Source organism: Nansenia antarctica (assembly GCF_963989245.1).
Source record: "Nansenia antarctica genome assembly, chromosome: 11".
NCBI lineage: Eukaryota > Metazoa > Chordata > Actinopteri > Argentiniformes > Microstomatidae > Nansenia > Nansenia antarctica.
Genome location: NC_137681.1, coordinates 33,440,823 through 33,461,772, shown reverse-complemented (window position 1 = coordinate 33,461,772; position 20,950 = coordinate 33,440,823). Strand labels below are relative to the sequence as shown.

At 45.6% G+C, this 20,950-nt stretch overlaps 1 protein-coding gene across 1 annotated transcript in view; it reads right to left on the bottom strand.

Annotated features, from left to right (window-relative positions):
• The window catches only part of LOC308167588 (bridge-like lipid transfer protein family member 1), a gene marked incomplete at its 5' end in the record, with an annotated part of 175,732 nt that overhangs the window by 37,944 nt on the left and 116,838 nt on the right, over nucleotides 1-20,950 (bottom strand). Inside the window, 13 exon segments of the mRNA XM_080542007.1 lie at nucleotides 847-1,044; nucleotides 2,357-2,591; nucleotides 2,825-2,964; nucleotides 3,092-3,247; nucleotides 5,020-5,197; nucleotides 5,998-6,175; nucleotides 6,943-7,158; nucleotides 7,698-7,981; nucleotides 9,743-9,790; nucleotides 12,541-12,631; nucleotides 16,035-16,153; nucleotides 19,931-20,054; nucleotides 20,242-20,363. Coding sequence (XP_080398133.1) covers nucleotides 847-1,044; nucleotides 2,357-2,591; nucleotides 2,825-2,964; nucleotides 3,092-3,247; nucleotides 5,020-5,197; nucleotides 5,998-6,175; nucleotides 6,943-7,158; nucleotides 7,698-7,981; nucleotides 9,743-9,790; nucleotides 12,541-12,631; nucleotides 16,035-16,153; nucleotides 19,931-20,054; nucleotides 20,242-20,363 — 2,089 coding nt within the window.

Below are 20,950 nucleotides of genomic sequence, written 5' to 3'. Positions count from 1 at the left end.
CTCATCATCATCCTTCTACTACCATGACCTCATCATCATCATCATCCTTCTACCACCATTGTCACGCCAACCATGCCAGGGGTTCATCAGTGCAGACCGGCGGCTCTTCTAGCGGGTCATTCTGGACATCGTTTCTGTTTCTGACAGCACACACTCTCGTCTGTAGAGGAGGCTAGTGCTTCGCTGGCCCTCTCACCGCCCTCCCCCTCCTCCCCCTGGATCTAGTGTGCAAGAGCTTCAAAAGGAGAGGGCGTGCCCAACGATCTGTCCCTCAAAACATTGAACAGTTTGATAGATGGGACAGATTATTGTAGCAAAACAATTGTTAATAATACATCTTTTACACTCATGGTATTAGGTATAATAGACGCGAAAAGAAAAATCCACATTCTCTCATAAGTATTTCAACAGTTATGACGAATGTCCTCGCCCAGCTGTCACAGCCCTGTGTGTTGGTTCGTTTACAACAGACTAGAAATGATAAACCTGGTGAAGCCTGTGTTTAGTAAGGTTTCAGTGTTACTTTTGTTTGCTTTCTCTACTGTTCAACATGGACCAAGGTTTTCCCTAACTGTGCCTGATCCTCTGACAGAGTTAGACAGTGAAAGCAGGATTAGTTTACATTACTTCAGCTCTCTGGTCCCATCACATCAGTGGGAATGCCAAAGGGAGAGAACCACAAAGAACACAAGAACACAAAAACACGCTCTCGGGTTGTGTAAGTGCTTCCAAACATGGACCCCCCCCCCCCCACCCCCCACCCAGGGTTCTGCCACCCTCCACTCTTCCCCCCACCCAGGGTTCTGCCACACATCCCCCCCCCCCCCCCACTCCCCCTCCCCGTACCTAGGGGTCCTGGGCCGGGGGGCAGCCCTGTGACAGCTGACTTCTGCTTCCCGGCGCCGTAGGGGTGGAAGACGTAGAGGGAGAAGTCGGACATGCAGGCGGTGAAGCTGAGGCCTGAGGAGTTGCTGGGCGTCAGGTCCGACTGGCTGCTGCTGTGACGACTGCGGCCCAGAGGACTGCCCAGGCCCGGAGGAGGTCCTGCAGTACTGCGGCCCAGAGGACTGCCCAGGCCCGGAGGAGGTCCTGCAGGACCAGGAGACAGAGCAGCATTCACACTCAGTTACCAGTATAACCATGGACCAGGACACAACCATGACCCAGTGTAACCATGGACCAGAACACAACCATGACCCAGTATAACCATGGACCAGAACACAACCATGACCAGTTTAACCATGGACCAGAACACAACCATGACCCAGTCTAACCATGGACCAGAACACAACCATGACCAGTCTAACCATGGACCAGAACACAACCATGACCCAGTGTAACCATGGACCAGAACACAACCATGACCCAGTATAACCATGGACCAGAACACAACCATGACCAGTTTAACCATGGACCAGAACACAACCATGACCCAGTCTAACCATGGACCAGAACACAACCATGACCAGTATAACCATGGACCAGAACACAACCATGACCAGTATAACCATGGACCAGAACACAACCATGACCCAGTCTAACCATGGACCAGAACACAACCATGACCAGTATAACCATGGACCAGAACACAACCATGACCCAGTGTAACCATGGACCAGAACACAACCATGACCCAGTATAACCATGGACCAGAACACAACCATGACCAGTATAACCATGGACCAGAACACAACCATGACCCAGTGTAACCATGGACCAGAACACAACCATGACCAGTATAACCATGGACCAGAACACAACCATGACCCAGTCTAACCATGGACCAGGACACAACCATGACCAGTATAACCATGGACCAGAACACAACCATGACCCAGTGTAACCATGGACCAGAACACAACCATGACCCAGTATAACCATGGACCAGGACACAACCATGACCCAGTATAACCATGGACCAGGACACAACCATGACCAGTATAACCATGGACCAGGACACAAAGTCAGACCCTAGTAGAGCTTTGGAGAACACTATCAGGACCAACTCTGGTTAGTTCCCTTCAGAACAGATGTGATTCTGGACAGGTGATCATATTCAACAGCTTTAAGCCTCTGGAAGATTGAGTCGTTCAGAAAAGAGTCAAGCTGAATACATACTGACTACATCAACACCTCAACACTGTCAAACTGAACACATACTGACTACATCAACACCTCAACACTGTCAAACTGAACACATACTGACTACATCAACACCTCAACACTTAGGGTTAGGGTTAGGGCGCCTCTCTTCAAGAACATTTACATCAACACAATGTTTTTGGATTGTTTGACGAGAGCATAACTTGATCCGTTTGGATTCAATGCGTGTCGCTAACAGCTTTGAAGTCCCCACCTTTGCTGGGGAGAGGTTTGAGGACGTGTTGGGCTGGGGGGGTGGAGGAGGGCGGGTGCGCTGCCTGTTGGGCTGGGGGGGTGGAGGAGGGCGGGTGCGCTGCGTCGGCTGGGTGGGTGCTGGTGGGGGTCTCCAGCTCCCCGCGGTTGGATGAGAAGACCAGGTCCAGAGAGGGCAGCTTCAGCATACACTCCACCCTGGACATGGGCAGGCAGCTGAACCGGATCTGGGAGGGCTGGGGACAAACATGGATATTAAACAATACATTAAAATAAGTTATAAGTTAAACTGCGATGATAGAAATCATGTCGACAGATTCAAATGGAAACACTGTGTCATTTGAAAAGAACAGGAGTGACCGGTCTACATAGGAGTGCTGCCTGGAACATGTTCTCTTTATTCGTCATGTGACTGTGGTGGTTTCACTTCTGACAGGCCTTGTGTGTCAGCGAGGGTTAGGGTAGATACCTGTACTCTCACGTAGACCACCACGTCCACAGGGAAGGAAGAGTATGCTGAGGTGGAGGAGGACACCAGCGAGGTGGTGGACTCCTCCAGAGGCTCCACCGGGTCAAACTGACCCATGTCCTCCTCCTGGGCGTTCAGAGCTGAGAGAGACCAGAGACTCACATTACAACACAACCGCTTCAGTAGACAACATGGGATGGTGTAAATACACAGTTAGCAATGCACGCATGCACACACACACACACACACACACACACACACACTTACAGTTCCTCTCCACAGGCGTGATGGGAATGGTCTCTAAGGCCTTCTCCAGGAAGTCCAGCAGACAGGGGCTGATGACCATTTCCTCAGGCAGAGTCTGCAGAGCCACCCAGGCGTACAGCTTGGCTGTCTTCACCCCCCCACCACCCTTGCCTTTGCCTGTAGGGGAGGAGACAGGGGGGTTCCCCAGGATCACATTGACAGCCCTCCACAAACACACAACATTCCCACTCCACAGTAGATTTACTTGGACAGCGTGTTTCCTGCCTGACTCCTATCTGAAGGTGATTGTCTGAAGGCCACCCGTGGCTGATTGGGCATAAGCACGACCGTATTTTCCGGACTATAAGTCGCGCTATTTTTCATAGTTTTACATTGCGGTCTACAGCCGCCAGAGGGCGCTCTGGGCTTGTCACAACTATATGCTGCTCCTATACCACTGAAGAATTAGCTGAAACATTAACGGGAGCTTGGTGAACCTGTTTACTGGTAACTTGCTTGTTGGACTCGCTGGTTTGTTATGTTAATTTAGCCTATTCAGCCTCCCATGTATGTTCTTTATGCTATTGTGTAGCTGAATAACTGTTAATGTGGCTTGTTATGTTAATTTAGCCTATTCAGCCTGTTGTTCTGTGTGGTATTGTGTAGTTGAATAACTTGCTTTTCCAGATTAAATGTCTGTTCTTGGTCTTGGATTTTGTGAAATACATTTCTAAATAAATGCGACTTATAGTCCAGTGCGATTTATATGTGTTTTTTTTCTTCATGACGCATTTCTTAGTGGTTTGGTTATTGGGGGGGATTATTGGGTTTTTGAGGGGGGGATGTGGCAGCCCTCTCACTCATAACCATATGGAGGGGTTGATTAGCTGATCTGAGGCACCTGGCAGCCCTCTCACTCATAACCATATGGAGGGGTTGATTAGCTGGGGAGGCACCTGGGGAGCCCTCTCACTCATAACCATATGGAGGGGTTGATTAGCTGATCTGAGGCACCTGGGGAGTCCTCTCACTCATAACCATATATGGAGGGGTTGATTAGCTGATCTGAGGCACCTGGGGAGTGGCCTACTTAAACTGGCTGCTCCCTTGATTCTCCCTCTTCTCCTCCTTCCACCAGGTTTGGTTGTGTTGAGCTTAGGCTCTCTTTAGCTTTACTTTTACTTTAACACACCCTACAACATCTACACTACACCTTCCACTCATCCATACACTGCATTCACTACTGATGATACTGACTAACATATCTATTGTTACTTTAAGTACTTTAAGTTAGTTTATTAAATAAATACTTTTGTTCTGATTTAAAGCTGTGTGGTCTCCCCTTATTTTGTGTACAGTGCCTTGAGCCTGGGCTGTTACAGCGACTTATACTCCGGTGCGATTTATAGTCCAGAAAATACAGTAGTTCTTTTAAAAAGGGTTAGCAAGAGGGAAAACAAAACAAAAAGGAACAAATTAATGAAAAATAAAAACATTTACAATAATAATAATAATAATAATGTTAAATTGTGAAGAAAATGTCTCTTTACATTCAAACTTGGTACTTATTCATTAATTTAAGCTTCATGTGTTTTTTCTGTTCCATATTTGTGTTTTATGTCCTCTGGAAAATAACTTTGTAGCAGAGTTTACTGAATACGGTACAGTATGTAGAGTATATACAGTATGTACAGTATGTAGAGTATATACAGTATGTACAGTATGTAGAGTATATACAGTATGTACAGTATGTACCCAACCACGAGAAATTGCGAGTGTCTGAAACGGAATAAAATCAAAGCTCAGTCTTAAAGATGCAATGTGTCACTTTTCCCCCATTGTATCACTAAACGACCATGCTGGATCATAAGCACCATAACCTTTAGCAGGTCCTAACCTCTACACAGAAGGTGAAAGGGCATGCAGGTAGGGATGAGAACTCTCAGTACCTGATGGAAGAGGTGGGGGTAGGGGAGGGAGGAGCGAGTTAGTCTTGCTTTGGGAGGCAGCATTGGGAGGGCCTTTCATACCAGACAGCTTGGACTCTTTGGAGAAGGTGCGGGGGAGGGAGGACCCACGGGAGGCGTTGGGAGACTCGGTCTTCTGGGTTTTGGAGTTGTAGTGCAGCTGTAGTTCAGACAGGAAGACAGGAAGACTAGGTTACACACTGTGGTTCAGACAGGAAGACTAGGTTACACACTGTGGATCAGACAGGAAGACTAGGTTACACACTGTGGTTCAGACAGGAAGACTAGGTTACACACTGTGGATCAGACAGGAAGACTAGGTTACACACTGTGGATCAGACAGGAAGACTAGGTTACACACTGTGGATCAGACAGGAAGACTAGGTTACACACTGTGGATCAGACAGGAAGACTAGGTTACACACTGGGGAAAAACGTTGACACTTTCTCAAATCTATCGATGAGTCCTCAACAAAGATACAAAAAAATAAAAATAATCCCGTTCATTGTGTTGTGACAGCAGAGGGGAGTTCCATGTCCAGGCAGTGACTTGGTGGGACTGTCCAGCAGCTTGGAAGCTCATAGAAAGTGACGTAAGACGAACTAACTGGGGCTGGGACTTAAACGCCTTAATGTCGATTAATTAATTACAGAAAAAATAACGCATTAACTTTTTTAACGCATTTTAAATCACACTTTTTTTAATTTTATTTTTATTTGTCCAGTCCTGCGTGTCGCTAACCTAACCTAACCCTAATCCTAACCTTCAGAACATAACAGACTTGTGGAAAGAGGAAACGCTTCACTGACCTTCACGTCTACTCCTGGGATGTAGAACACGGTGGTCTCCAGGTTAGGGTTAGGGTTAGGGTTAGGGTCACTGACCTTCACGTCTACTCCTGGGATGTAGAACACGGTGGTCTCCAGGTTAGGGTTAGGGTTAGGGTTAGGGTCACTGACCTTCACGTCTACTCCTGGGATGTAGAACACGGTGGTCTCCAGGTCAGTGGACTTGGTCTGCAGAGAGGAGGGCACCTTCTTCCCGGCCAGGAGGGTGGTGGAGGTGTAGGCGGGCTGGAGCTTCTTCTTCTTTGGGGGCGACTCCTGGTCGAGACTCCTGGAGCTGCGGTCACAACTCCTACAGACATACTCACGTTAACCCTAACCCTATAGATATCTATGAGATACCCAACCCTAACCCTATAGATATCTATGAGATACCTAACCCTATAGATATCTATGAGATACCTAACCCTATAGATATCTATGAGATACCTAACCCTATAGATATCTATGAGATACCTAACCCTATAGATATCTATGAGATACCTAACCCTATAGATATCTATGAGATACCTAACCCTATAGATATCTATGAGATACCTAACCCTAACCCTATAGATATCTATGAGAATCCTACTGCACAAAATAATAATAAACAGACACTTCAATATAAAATAATTGCCAGGTGTGGGGTCAGGTACAGGTGTGAGGTCAGGTGTGAGGTCAGGTGTGGGGTCAGGTGTGAGGTCAGGGGTCAGGTGTGGGGTCAGGGGTCAGGTGTGAGGTCAGGGGTCAGGTGTGGGGTCAGGTGTGGGGTCAGGTGTGAGGTCAGGTGTGAGGTCAGGGGTCAGGTGTGAGGTCAGGTGTGGGGTCAGGGGTCAGGTGTGAGGTCAGGTGTGAGGTCAGGTGTGGGGTCAGGTGTGAGGTCAGGTGTGAGGTCAGGGGTCAGGTGTGAGGTCAGGTGTGGGGTCAGGGGTCAGGTGTGATGTCAGGTGTGAGGTCAGGTGTGGGGTCAGGGGTCAGGTGTGGGGTCAGGTGTGCGGTCAGGTGTGGGGTCAGGTGTGGGGTCAGGGGTCAGGTGTGAGGTCAGGTGTGGGGTCAGGTGTGGGGTCAGGTGTGCACCTTCTGAAGGAGACGTCCTCGTGCTCGGGCTGCTGGGTGGTGGGGTGCAGGACACACTTCCCGCTGTCGATCTCTACCCTGACGTCCAGCTCAAAGTCGATGTTCCTCTCTGTGGCGGCACTCATGAAGCCGCGGGCGGCGGGCGTGCCGGGCCAGCGCTCGCTGAACAGCTGGCTGACGGCCGCGAAGCCAGAAGCCTTCCGGTGGGGCGTCGGCCTGGAGAGGAGGGAGGGGTGGGGTTAGGGTTAGGGTCAGGGTCAGGGTCAGGGTTAGGGTCAGGGTCAGGGTTAGGGGCTTGGTTATGAAGAGTGATGACATGTGGTCCTCTGGGGCTGAGTGGACGGCATGGCGCTAACAAGTCTTAGGTTGGGGGTTTGATTCCCCCTGGGACCATACATACTGAAATGTATGCACTCATTGCAGTGTAAGTCACTTTGGATAAAAGCGTCAACTAAATGGCATATTTAAAAAAAATTGGGACATAAACATTATGACTAGAGACGGGCCAAGGATTTGGAAATAAAACAGGCCTAAAAGGATGACACAGGTTCACAATTTAATATTCAGCGTGTACTGTGAGTGTATTGTGAGTGTACTGTGAGTGTATTGTGAGTGTACTGTGAGTGTATTGTGAGTGTATTGTATGTATCAGACCAACCTGTTTTCAAACGTTCAAATCAAAATACTGTATATTCATCAAGGCCGGAAAAACATAATTCTGTGTAATAAAGCGACAGTGGGAAAGGGAAACTCACACAGGCCTCCGGAAGTAGCTGGGCGGCCGGTCCCGGTCAAACTCCTCCTCCTTGTCTGAGTCCTCGGAGGACGAGGAGGAGAGGTCGTCTCGCCGCATGTCGTCGTGCTGGAAGGGAACGGCGGGTGAGAAGACGGCGGGGGTGGCGGGGGCACTGAACACCGAGTACTGGTGGTCGCTAACGGATGGGAAGTCATGAAGATGATGATGATGATGAGGATGATGAGGGTGGAGAAGGTCGTCAACGGTGACGGTTAACAAGTCCATCTCGCTCTCCTCCGGAAACTTCACGGTGACCGAGTGCGGAGGGGGGGGGGGGGGGGAGTTCAGAGAGGGGGGTCAGAGTTAGAGAGTCTCTCAGGGGAAAAGGAAACAATCTTAAAAAGTGCTCTCAACTCTGAAGCAGGGAGCATTCTGGGAACAGGAATGTTTTTCAGATTTTATCCCTTTTTCACCCAATTTGGTAGCCAATTGAACCCAACCTAGCATCCAATTATCCCCTGCCTATTGCATAGGATCCGCCGCACGACCCCGTGGCCGGCAGTCCCAGAAGAGGCCGCCAGGCAGACTAGCTGACTGGCTCCTCGAGCCCAGCACCGTTATTCCGGCACCCAGGGGGCGGTGTTGCGCGACGGATCCTTGTCCAGAAATACTCCTATACCGCCCTCGGAAGCGGCCGCCCAATATGCCGCTTCCCGTGTGCCTCGGCCATATCTGGATCTGGCGAGCCGGGATACGAACCCCGGCCCCGGTGGGCAGCATGCACTAGTGGCCAGTGCGTAGACCGCTACACCACCGCGGGGCAAGGAAGTGTAAACCTGACGTGTCCAGTGTGTGACACGCCTCAGTCTTCAGTTGTCATTCGTTGAAGGTTTTTACAACATTGAACAAACTGCTCCAATATGTTTATGTTCTAGAATGTTTATGTTCAGATGTTTAATGTTCTAGAAGCTATTAAGTCCTGTTCAACAATATGCTACCTGCTTATAGTTTATGTTCATGCACGGATCGGTGAGAAGACACAGGAGAGAGAGAGATACGGAAGGAGAGATGAAGAAGATGAAAGGGGAGTGTTAGGGAGACAGCAGGACCCTGCAGCAGACGGTATGTCAGGACAGGAAGCTGACACGCTGTACCCCCAAAACATCAACAAACACATTTGGAACCCAAATAAAGACACACAGCCTCAACTACCTCCAAACATTGCTGCAATAAATGCTTTTGTTACTGTGTGTCCAAACATTGTGTAAAATGGTATGCAGTAGTTCATCTTCTCGGTGATGACCTGAGCATTTATGAAGGTTATGTTACAAGGCTGTTGTGCATCATACTGAAAGTCTCATGCAGACCCCTATTCCACAGTATTACAAGCCACACGTAGCAGGGTTAGGTTATAACCCTAACCCTAACCCTTACACAAGCAGGCTAAGGAGGATACCCATCCAAGCCACCATTGAGCATAACCCTAACCCTGCAGACAGACAGACAGAGACAGCTGGGTTGATCATAACCCTAACCCTGCAGACAGGAAGACACACCCAGCCTGGAGGAAGGTGATTTGGAGCGACATGCAATTCCATAACAGGGTGGGAGAGTGTGAATTGTAAACAGATTAAATTGTGGATTCAACCAAATCAATAGTCTCAATAAATATAATATTATGCTATACATCAGAAGCAAAAATGTATAGCATAATGGCTAAAAGTTACAAACCTAACCCTCAAATACTATGAATACAGCATTGGTATTTGAGTTGACTGAGTGAATACAGCCCTTGGGACTGACTTTAACATCAACTAGAGTGCCGTTGGTTAGTAAATGTGTAGCCACAGAAGAAGGCATACATGGCAGCACCATATAGTATGTTGGAGTAAACAGAATAAGAGCTGTTAGTTAGCTCGCTGTTACTCCTACTTCACCATCCTGGTTGGAATTTGCATGTTTTTAAACAAATCAGTCTTTTGCCGTTTTAGTAGAAGAAGGAAAAAAAATCTGTTTTTCTTTCAGGATTTTCATTTGTTTTGTTGGTGTTTCTTTCACAAATACCTTGAAGACCTCTCCTGGACTGACAGGCTGGTTTGTGGAGTCCAAGGCCTGATAATTCATCTTCAATTGAAAAAAAAACAGATAAATAGAACTCATCCAGCATGGCAAAACTGCATCTTTTCGCCGACCTCCGCTGCTTTCCCCCCCGCCATCTCCCGCCTCTCACCGCCTTCACTGCCGGACTACAGTACTCACCGCCTCCACTGCCGGACTACAGTACTCACCGCCTCCACTACCGGACTACAGTATTCACCGCCTCCACTACCGGACTACAGTATTCACCGCCTCCACTACCGGACTACAGTACTCACCGCCTCCACTACCGGACTACAGTATTCACCGCCTCCACTGCCGGACTACAGTACTCACCGCCTCCACTGCCGGACTACAGTACTCACCGCCTCCACTACCGGACTACAGTATTCACCGCCTCCACTACCGGACTACAGTATTCACCGCCTCCACTACCGGACTACAGTATTCACCGCCTCCACTACCGGACTACAGTATTCACCGCCTCCACTGCCGGACTACAGTACTCACCGCCTCCACTACCGGACTACAGTACTCACCGCCTCCACTGCCGGACTACAGTATTCACCGCCACCACTAACCCCATCACAATGAATTATTATTATTATTATTATTATCTTTAGGAGAATTTGTACTCAAAAGGTCTAACTTCTCCTGCAAGCTGCTTTCAGACGCAAGCGGAAAACGAATAGAGCTGCTCTTGTGCCAAAATGTAATGTCAATAAGGCATGGGGATAAATGTACATTCATTTGTGATATAGCCTCATGTTAGCTATATCAAATATAACATATCGTACATTTGTCTAAACTTAAAGTAAACCAACAGCGAAATATGGACCTTTCTTCTTTCTCACACTCACCTACTCTCATAATTCAAATTCACACAAACATCACACACACACACACACACACACAGACACAGACACATACCAGTGGCGTACCGCAAAATCCCGAGGCCCCCCCGCAAGGTGGCGGCGGGGGCCCTTTCGCAACGGAGGTTAAAAAAAACTTGCGTTTTTTAGAGTCCGACAGTGTTTCCTCTATATGCATTTATTCGTGGCGACTAATTGATTCAGTCCACTTTATGACCGGAGAACAGAAAAAAATCAGATTGAAGCTAGTTTAGGCCGCTTTCAGACCTACATTTCGTTCCGATTTAGGATGTAGTAAGTTACAATATGTTACAATGTTGCAATTAACCTCGTCGGCGACGCGCTTGCAAAACAGTTTTGTGATTGGTCCGAATTTAGCGGGACATTTGGATTTCTGGAAATCCCTTCCCTCTCTCTTCGCCCGTCGCCCGTCCCTTTAATCCCGTAAGCGTATCCGAAAATGCAACATCATCAGCGACGACCTTGGGTTCTTGCATTTACTGCTGTTCTCTGGTTCATGTTCTTATACCAGTGCTCACTATAGAGTATTTTAAATGAACATTCGTAATGTAGTCTAGTCTCTGATGTTCATGGTCAACTAAATCAGGCTATTTTGTGAAACAAATAATGTTCCCGAGCAGCCTCGCATCTAACGCTAGCTTCAAACTATTGATAGCATAAACGTTGGTAAATGTCACAAACGACACAGTATTGGCAGGGGGAAAGAAGGGGAGTCGAATTTGTATTGACAACGGATTTACATGCTGGAAAAACATGCAGCTAAAATTCAGGGAACATTTGGACAATAAGAGACACAACGGAGCTGTGGTCGCGTGGTCTAATTACAGGGCAATATGCGCGGGGCAAAAATAATCTATTGCCTCCCAAATCACCACGAACAGAACGGCGGAGGTACGGGTAAACAGGGCACATTTTTTTTTTATGTTGCCACCCTCTATTTTTCGGTGAAATTACGTCTTTGTATTGAGCGCCAGTGCGTGCTGCATACGCTACGCGCGCGAAAAAAGAACACTCCGCCACTAATGTGAAAAATCCTGGAGGAAACACTGTCCGATGCATTATTGACATTGCGAAATTTCGCAATATGCACTCTACATTCTAAATGCTTGACTTAGCAAAAGGTACAAACAAGTGAGAGCAATGAGAGGGGGTGCTAGCAACCAATGTTAGGGGCCCCCTAGTGGCTGGGGCCCCCCCGCGGTGCGTCGCTTGCGGGCCCGTCCGCTACGCCACTGACACATACACACACACACACACACACACCCACACACACACACACACACACACACACACTGTGTTGACGCATTGCAGTCCCTGAAAGGGTAAGGACGTTGGGAGGACACTCATGGAGACAAACGCAGATGGACATGGATGATGATGTCATCATTTCAACAACAGGACAGCAGATCCACTAACCAGGTCCAGTATCAATACAGGGCCTGTTTTACTCCGGCTTTAACTTTGAACAACGTTAACCTTTTAGCTCTCAGAATAGTTCTGTCAATTAATTGGACTGTTAATTGAAAAAGCAGCATTAAGTACCTCTTGGTAACATGTGCAACAAAATAACTTTCTAAACCAATGACGTAATGATTTGTTACTGTGTAACTTTGAGCATGGGGTTGAGCGTAGTCAACAGTTCAACAGTTCTGTAAGAGCGGTGCAGTAATTGATAAAGGAATAGTCCTGCCGATTTGTTTTTAAATTGTGATCACTCAGCTTGCCTTGTTATGGCAATATATGTACTGTATATATATGTACAGTATATGCTCTGGTATATATACAGTATATGTATATGATCTGGTATATATATATATATGTGTATATGATCTGGTATATATATATATGTGTATATGCTCTGGTATACGTTACCGTGTCCTGGATGTTGAACGTGACTCTGGGTCCAGGAGAAGAGGCGTCCACTCTGACGTCAGGTAAGTCGTCTACGTCTCCTATTCTGGAACTAAATAGGGGAGGAGAGGAAAAACACCCAACACTTGAAAGCACCTTTCACTTCCTGCACACCTCAGCCCTCTATTACATCAACACATGTGCTGAAGTCCAATTCACTTGTTTTGTTTAACGTGTATGGGGCTGTGATAAACAGTTTGTGGGCCGTACACTATTCTATTCTATTGCCTTGCTCCTGAGGTGTGTGAACACGTTCCCCACCTTACTGACCTGAGCCCTATTGGGACGGGAGCAGGATTATCTGTATCATCCCATCTGTAATAAAGGTTATAGTTATAATAGAGTTATAGATCGTCTGTGTTCTTAATCCTGTGCGAAATAGCCAAGAATGTCTGTAAATTCCACCACAAATGACCTACCCTAGTTTGTGGAACTCAGACGTCCTGTGATAATACGTATGCCGTGTGGAACTCAGACGTCCTGTGATAATACGTATGCCGTGTTTGTGGAACTCAGACGTCCTGTGATAATACGTATGCCGTGTTTGTGGAACTCAGACGTCCTGTGATAATATGTATGAGACTCAGACGTCCTGTGATAATACGTATGAGACTCAGACGTCCTGTGATAATACGTATGCCGTGCGAATCGACATGTCAGTGATTTGGGGTGAGTTTGTTTTCTCCCGACCCTTTTTTCTGTCACGTGTTGGAGAACTAAACCAGTCTGCCTGTTGTGCTTGTTGTCCATGAAGCGGAGTTACACAGAGCCATGACATCATATGTTACACAGAGCCATGACATCATGGGCCCTATTATGCACTTCATAAGTCTTAATCAATAAGACGAGGCGGTAGATCTAAACTTAAGACGTGGAGGCGTGGTCAAGGCCACTTTGCTATTATGCGTGCGGTAGTGGGCGCCTAAAACCCGGCGCTAAGCAAAGAAATTAGTCATGGGTGTGTTTTGGGCGTCTTCTCAATCAACCCAATCAGCGTGCCAGGTGCCATTCCCTTTAAGAACCGGCTGCGTTGAGTCATTAGCGCTATGCTATTATGGAAGTCCTAAGAAGGAGGTCAGCGCGGTTCTCTGCCTCTCCCTTCTGAAATAAAGCATTTATACTGTGACCGTAATTGACGTCTTGCCGTGGAGCCACGTGCGTGTTCATGTGTGCCCACATGCATGCGCAAACCGCGGAGGCGCGCTCGTATTTCAAAACGTGCATGAAGTCTAAACTTAAGAACTTTTCAAACCACTTCTTAGCGCTAGGAGCAAAGTCAGATCGCATAATAGCAGGGGCGCCTAGCGCACTTCATTAACATATGAACACTCCCACAATGAGTAATATATGCACGGGAGTATTACGTCTTATGTGTGGGCGCCTATCGACACCGGCATAATAGCAGTAGCGCGTATGAAGCGCATAATAAGGGTGGCGGTAGGTCTTAACCTGGCGGTGCGTCTTAATTAAGACTTAAGACGGCAAGTTAAGAAGTGCATAATAGGGCCCATATGTTACACAGAGCCATGACATCATGGGCCCTATTATGCACTTCATAAGTCTTAAGCAATAAGACGAGGCGGTAGATCTAAACTTAAGACGTGGAGGCGTGGTCAAGGCCACTTTGCTATTATGCGTGCGGTAGTGGGCGCCTAAAACCCGGCGCTAAGCAAAGAAATTAGTCATGGGTGTGTTTTGGGCGTCTTCTCAATCAACCCAATCAGCGTGCCAGGTGCCATTCCCTTTAAGAACCGGCTGCGTTGAGTCTTTAGCGCTATGCTATTATGGAAGTCCTAAGAAGGAGGTCAGCGCGCTTCTCTGCAGAAGAAAGTAACAAGCTCGTGCATGAGGTCATTGCTGACCAAACGACATATGTCAGTTACTGCCTGACGGGTGAAGCGCAGCTCATACAAGCATTGCTGCTCTGTAAACAGAATAAAAGAATATATATATAGGCTATATTATACATATTTTAATAATAGGCTATAATATAATTGTAATTGCAATATATTATAGCATTATTAACAGTTGGATCACCAATTGAAAGCGCTAAAATGCTTAGATCACGAATCCAGGATGTCCGAGGTAACAAAGTCGTTGCCGGTATATGCGCTCGGCGCGCCGTCTTCGTCTATCATAATTCCTTCCTAGGATATATTCCATTGTTCTCTCTCTCTGGTTTAACATTTGCCAGTGGTGGCATTTATACTGTGACCGTAATTGACGTCTTGCCGTGGAGCCACGTGCGTGTTCATGTGTGCCCACATGCATGCGCAAACCGCGGAGGCGCGCTACGTGTTTCAAAACGTGCATGAAGTCTAAACTTAAGAACTTTTCAAACCACTTCTTAGCGCTAGGAGCAAAGTCAGATCGCATAATAGCACGGGCGCCTAGTGCACTTCATTAACATATGAACACTCCCACAATGAGTAATATATGCACGGGAGTCTTACGTCTTATGTGTGGGCGCCTATCGACACCTGCATAATAGCAGTAGCGCGTATGAAGCGCATAATAAGGGTGGCGGTAGGTCTTAACCTGGCGGTGCGTCTTAATTAAGACTTAAGACGGCAAGTTAAGAAGTGCATAATAGGGCCCCATATGTTACACAGAGCCATGACATCATATGTTACACAGAGCCATGACATCATATGTTACACAGAGCCATGACATCATATGTTACACAGAGACATGACATCATATGTTACACAGAGACATGACATCATATGTTACACAGAGCCATGACATCATATGTTACACAGAGACATGACATCATATGTTACACAGAGACATGACATCATATGTTACACAGAGCCATGACATCATATGTTACACAGAGACATGACATCATATGTTACACAGAGACATGTTACACAGAACCATGACATCATATGTTACACAGAGACATGACATCATATGTTACACAGAGACATGTTACAGAGCTTGACATTAAGCTTTTTCAGGTACTTGTCCTTCGGACAAGTGAACTTATCTTTTACTTGTCCTAGAGCTCAAGTTACTTGTCCAAATCCAAAGATTTTGAAAAAGCAATAATATGAATAATAATATATTATACTCTCACCGGCCACTTCATTAGGTACACCTTTTCAACAGGCCGAGGACATCTAGCCAAGGTGCTGCTTTAACCAATGCAATGTTGTAGGGGGAGTGAACGAGTCACACTTTGAGGAAAAGGGTTGAGTCCGAATTCAGCACCTGTATCTGGTGTCCAAGGGGAGAGCAGAACTCACCTTCCCTACTCAGAGAGCAGAAACTGTCATATAGCAGAAATATACCAAATATAATGTGCTCTGGCTTCTTTGCCCTTCAAATGGCCAAACCTACATTTCATGTCCTTTGTTGACTACAAAAACAGTTTAGACTACAACAACAGATGGTGTAAGAGAGCTGCTCATCACATGTCCTGCTGTGACCTGGGGGTTCCAGGCGTCTACCTTTGGCGCTCCATGCGTTTGAGTGGCGGTGGCGGGCGGCCGGCGGCAGCAGAGATGCTCTTGGAGCGGCTGTAGCTGGGCTTGTAGCCCAGGCCCCACTTGTCCTTCAGAGAGGCGGCCTGGTGGCACAGCAGAGGAACACGTCATTCACAACAGAAGAGATGAGATTAGACCTTTCTGCCATAGCACCGTGTACAATGAGATGGATGTTTTGCTCTCGGCGCAGGGTCAGCCATAGTCAGCGCCTCTGGAGCAATTAGGGGTTAAGTTCTCTACTAAACTACATACAGTACACCTTCTCTACTAAACTACATACACCTTCTCTACTAAACTACATACACCTTCTCTACTAAACTACATACACCTTCTCTACTAAACTACATACACCTTCTCTACTAAACTACATACACCTTCTCTACTAAACTACATACACCTTCTCTACTAAACTACATACACCTTCTCTACTAAACTACATACACCTTCTCTACTAAACTACATACACCTTCTCTACTAAACTACATACACCTTCTCTACTAAACTACATACACCTTCTCTACTAAACTACATACACCTTCTCTACTAAACTACATACACCTTCTCTACTAAACTACATACACCTTCTCTACTAAACTACATACACCTTCTCTACTAAACTCCATACACCTTCTCTACTCAACTACATACACCTTCTCTACTAAACTACATACACCTTCTCTACTCAACTACATACACCTTCTCTACTAAACTACATACACCTTCTCTACTAAACTACATACACCTTCTCTACTAAACTACATACACCTTCTCTACTAAACTACATACACCTTCTCTACTAAACTACATACACCTTCTCTACTAAACTACATACACCTTCTCTACTAAACTACATACACCTTCTCTACTAAACTACATACACATTCTCTACTAAACTACATACACCTTCTCTACTAAACTACATACACCTTCTCTACTAAACTCCATACACCTTCTCTACTAAACTACATACACCTTCTCTACTAAACTCCATACACCTTCTCTACTAAACTCCATACACCTTCTCTACTAAACTACATACACCTTCTCTACTAAACTACATACACCTTCTCTACTAAACTACATACACCTTCTCTACTAAACTACATACACCTTCTCTACTAAACTACACACACCTTCTCTACTAAACTACATACAGTACACCTTCTCTACTAAACTACATACACCTTCTCTACTCAACTACATACACCTTCTCTACTAAACTCCATACACCTTCTCTACTAAACTCCATACACCTTCTCTACTAAACTACATACACCTTCTCTACTAAACTACATACACCTTCTCTACTAAACTACATACACCTTCTCTACTAAACTACATACACCTTCTCTACTAAACTACATACACCTTCTCTACTAAACTACATACACCTTCTCTACTAAACTACATACACCTTCTCTACTAAACTACATACACCTTCTCTACTAAACTACATACACCTTCTCTACTAAACTACATACACCTTCTCTACTAAACTACATACACCTTCTCTACTAAACTACATACACCTTCTCTACTAAACTACATACACCTTCTCTACTAAACTACATACACCTTCTCTACTCAACTACATACACCTTCTCTACTAAACTCCATACACCTTCTCTACTAAACTACATACACCTTCTCTACTAAACTACATACACCTTCTCTACTAAACTCCATACACCTTCTCTACTAAACTACATACACCTTCTCTACTAAACTACATACACCTTCTCTACTAAACTACATACACCTTCTCTACTAAACTCCATACACCTTCTCTACTAAACTACATACACCTTCTCTACTAAACTACATACACCTTCTCTACTAAACTACATACACCTTCTCTACTAAACTACATACACCTTCTCTACTAAACTCCATACACCTTCTCTACTAAACTACATACACCTTCTCTACTAAACTACATACACCTTCTCTACTAAACTACATACACCTTCTCTACTAAACTACATACACCTTCTCTACTAAACTACATACACCTTCTCTACTAAACTACATACACCTTCTCTACTAAACTACATACACCTTCTCTACTAAACTACATACACCTTCTCTACTAAACTACATACACCTTCTCTACTAAACTACATACACCTTCTCTACTAAACTACATACACCTTCTCTACTAAACTACAGTACACCTTCTCTACTAAACTACATACACCTTCTCTACTAAACTCCATACACCTTCTCTACTAAACTACATACACCTTCTCTACTAAACTCCATACACCTTCTCTACTAAACTACATACACCTTCTCTACTAAACTACATACACCTTCTCTACTAAACTACATACACCTTCTCTACTAAACTACATACACCTTCTCTACTAAACTACATACACCTTCTCTACTAAACTACATACACCTTCTCTACTAAACTACATACACCTTCTCTACTAAACTACATACACCTTCTCTACTAAACTACATACACCTTCTCTACTAAACTCCATACACCTTCTCTACTAAACTACATACACCTTCTCTACTAAACTACATACACCTTCTCTACTAAACTACATACAGTACACCTTCTCTACTAAACTACATACACCTTCTCTACTCAACTACATACACCTTCTCTACTAAACTCCATACACCTTCTCTACTAAACTACATACACCTTCTCTACTAAACTACATACACCTTCTCTACTAAACTCCATACACCTTCTCTACTAAACTACATACACCTTCTCTACTAAACTACATACACCTTCTCTACTAAACTACATACACCTTCTCTACTAAACTACATACACCTTCTCTACTAAACTACATACACCTTCTCTACTAAACTACATACACCTTCTCTACTAAACTACATACACCTTCTCTACTAAACTACATACACCTTCTCTACTAAACTACATACACCTTCTCTACTAAACTACATACACCTTCTCTACTAAACTACATACACCTTCTCTACTAAACTACATACACCTTCTCTACTAAACTACATACACCTTCTCTACTAAACTACATACACCTTCTCTCTCTGAGAGCAGATTATTATTATGTTTTACTTACAGGATATCTGCACACTAATGTTTTTTCACCCTGTCCCTCTTATTCTATGTCACCAGTGGGTGGCTGTGGCTCAGGAGGTAGAGCCGGTGTCTAATGATCGCAAGGTCGGCGGTTCAATCCCTGACTGGCCACGTGTCGAGGTGTCCTTGGGGCAAGACACTGAACCCCAAATTCCTCTCAATGAGCGGGCCGGCGCCTTCCATGGTAAATGGTAAATGGACTGCACTTATATAGCGCCTTTTTGCTGCTCCAAAGCTGCTCCAAAGCACTTAACAACGGCCTCTCATTCACCCATTCACACACACAATCACACACCAATGGCGGCAAGCTACCATGCAAGGCGCCGGCCCGCTCACTGGGAGCAATTTTGGGGTTCAGTGTCTTGCCCAAGGACACTTCAACATGTGGCCAGCCGGGGCTCGAACCGCTGATCTGCCAACCTTGTGATCATTAGACGCGACTCTACCTCCTGAGACACAGCCTCTACCTCCTGAGACACAGCCTCTACCTCCTGAGACACAGCCTCTACCTCCTGAGACACAGCCTCTACCTCCTGAGACACAGCCTCTACCTCCTGAGACACAGCCTCTACCTCCTGAGACACAGCCAACCCGTGGCAGCTTGCTGTCATTGGTGTGTGAATGGATGAATGAGAGGCCGTTGTAAAGCACTTTGGAATAAGGCGCTATATAAGTGCACATTTACTATTTACCAGGTAAGAGATACAACGTTTCCATACAGATGTTGTTTAGATTATGATGTCATAAAGGGTGGTAGCCCGGGCCTCACCCTCATGCTGGAGCGCCGTAGCTTCTTGCGCACGTCTCTCCTGATGTCGTTGACGGCCACGGACTCCAGCTGCTGGTAGCGCTGGATCTCCTGGTTGATGGTGCCCTCGCTGGCACCCAGCTTCCTGAGAGAGGAGGAGAGAGAACATTTATGATTGAGGAAATAGGAGACCGCAGCAATGGCCACCTTCCATTATAACCTTGTTATTATTATTATTATTATTATTATTATTATTATTATTATTATTATTATTATTATTATGCTATTTTGGGCAGAATGGAGCCCTAAACAGTATCTAACAGAACTCTTACTTGAGGTCGTCAATGACTTTGGCTTGCTCGTTCAGCTCTCGAATGTCCACTAGCCTCTTCCGTCCTCGCGCCTCCATCCCCTGGTTACCCACCGACGTCTGTCGCCTGGGGTCTATGGGCTCCTGAGTGGCCAGGTACAAATATGACACTAATACTTCACCTACAGGATTACATCCCATACGTAATATGTGACAGGGTCTGGTGTTTTATCCCCAAGTCGGCACGGTCAGTTTTTTTCTTTTTTCTTTTACAGATTATGAAAGTGCAGATTGTAATCTTTCAAATGATGTGTCATACATTGAACTCTGAAATAGTTGAAGAAGATATGTCTATGTGAATGTTGGTACACACAAACGGCGAATCTGTGAAACAGTTGTTTGTTATATTGAGTGAGCTCTTCGACACTTAAACTTTCCTAATATGGAAAAGAATAACACTTTTTTTAACAACCTTTTTGGTATTTTGCGTGAAATGAGGATTGCCGACTTGCGGACTCTTTCACCAGACCGTGTCACATATATTACACCCCACAATACAGCTCAAAACAGACATATTCCACGCCATTATTCACATACAGTGGGGTGCAAACATTTGGGCACCTGTGGTTTAAATGTCTGTTACAATTAATCTCCAAGTGATTGAAAGCAAACCTGAACACTTAACGCTACAAAGTTAAACATGACACCTTTCTGCCTTTTTAAAGCATGGT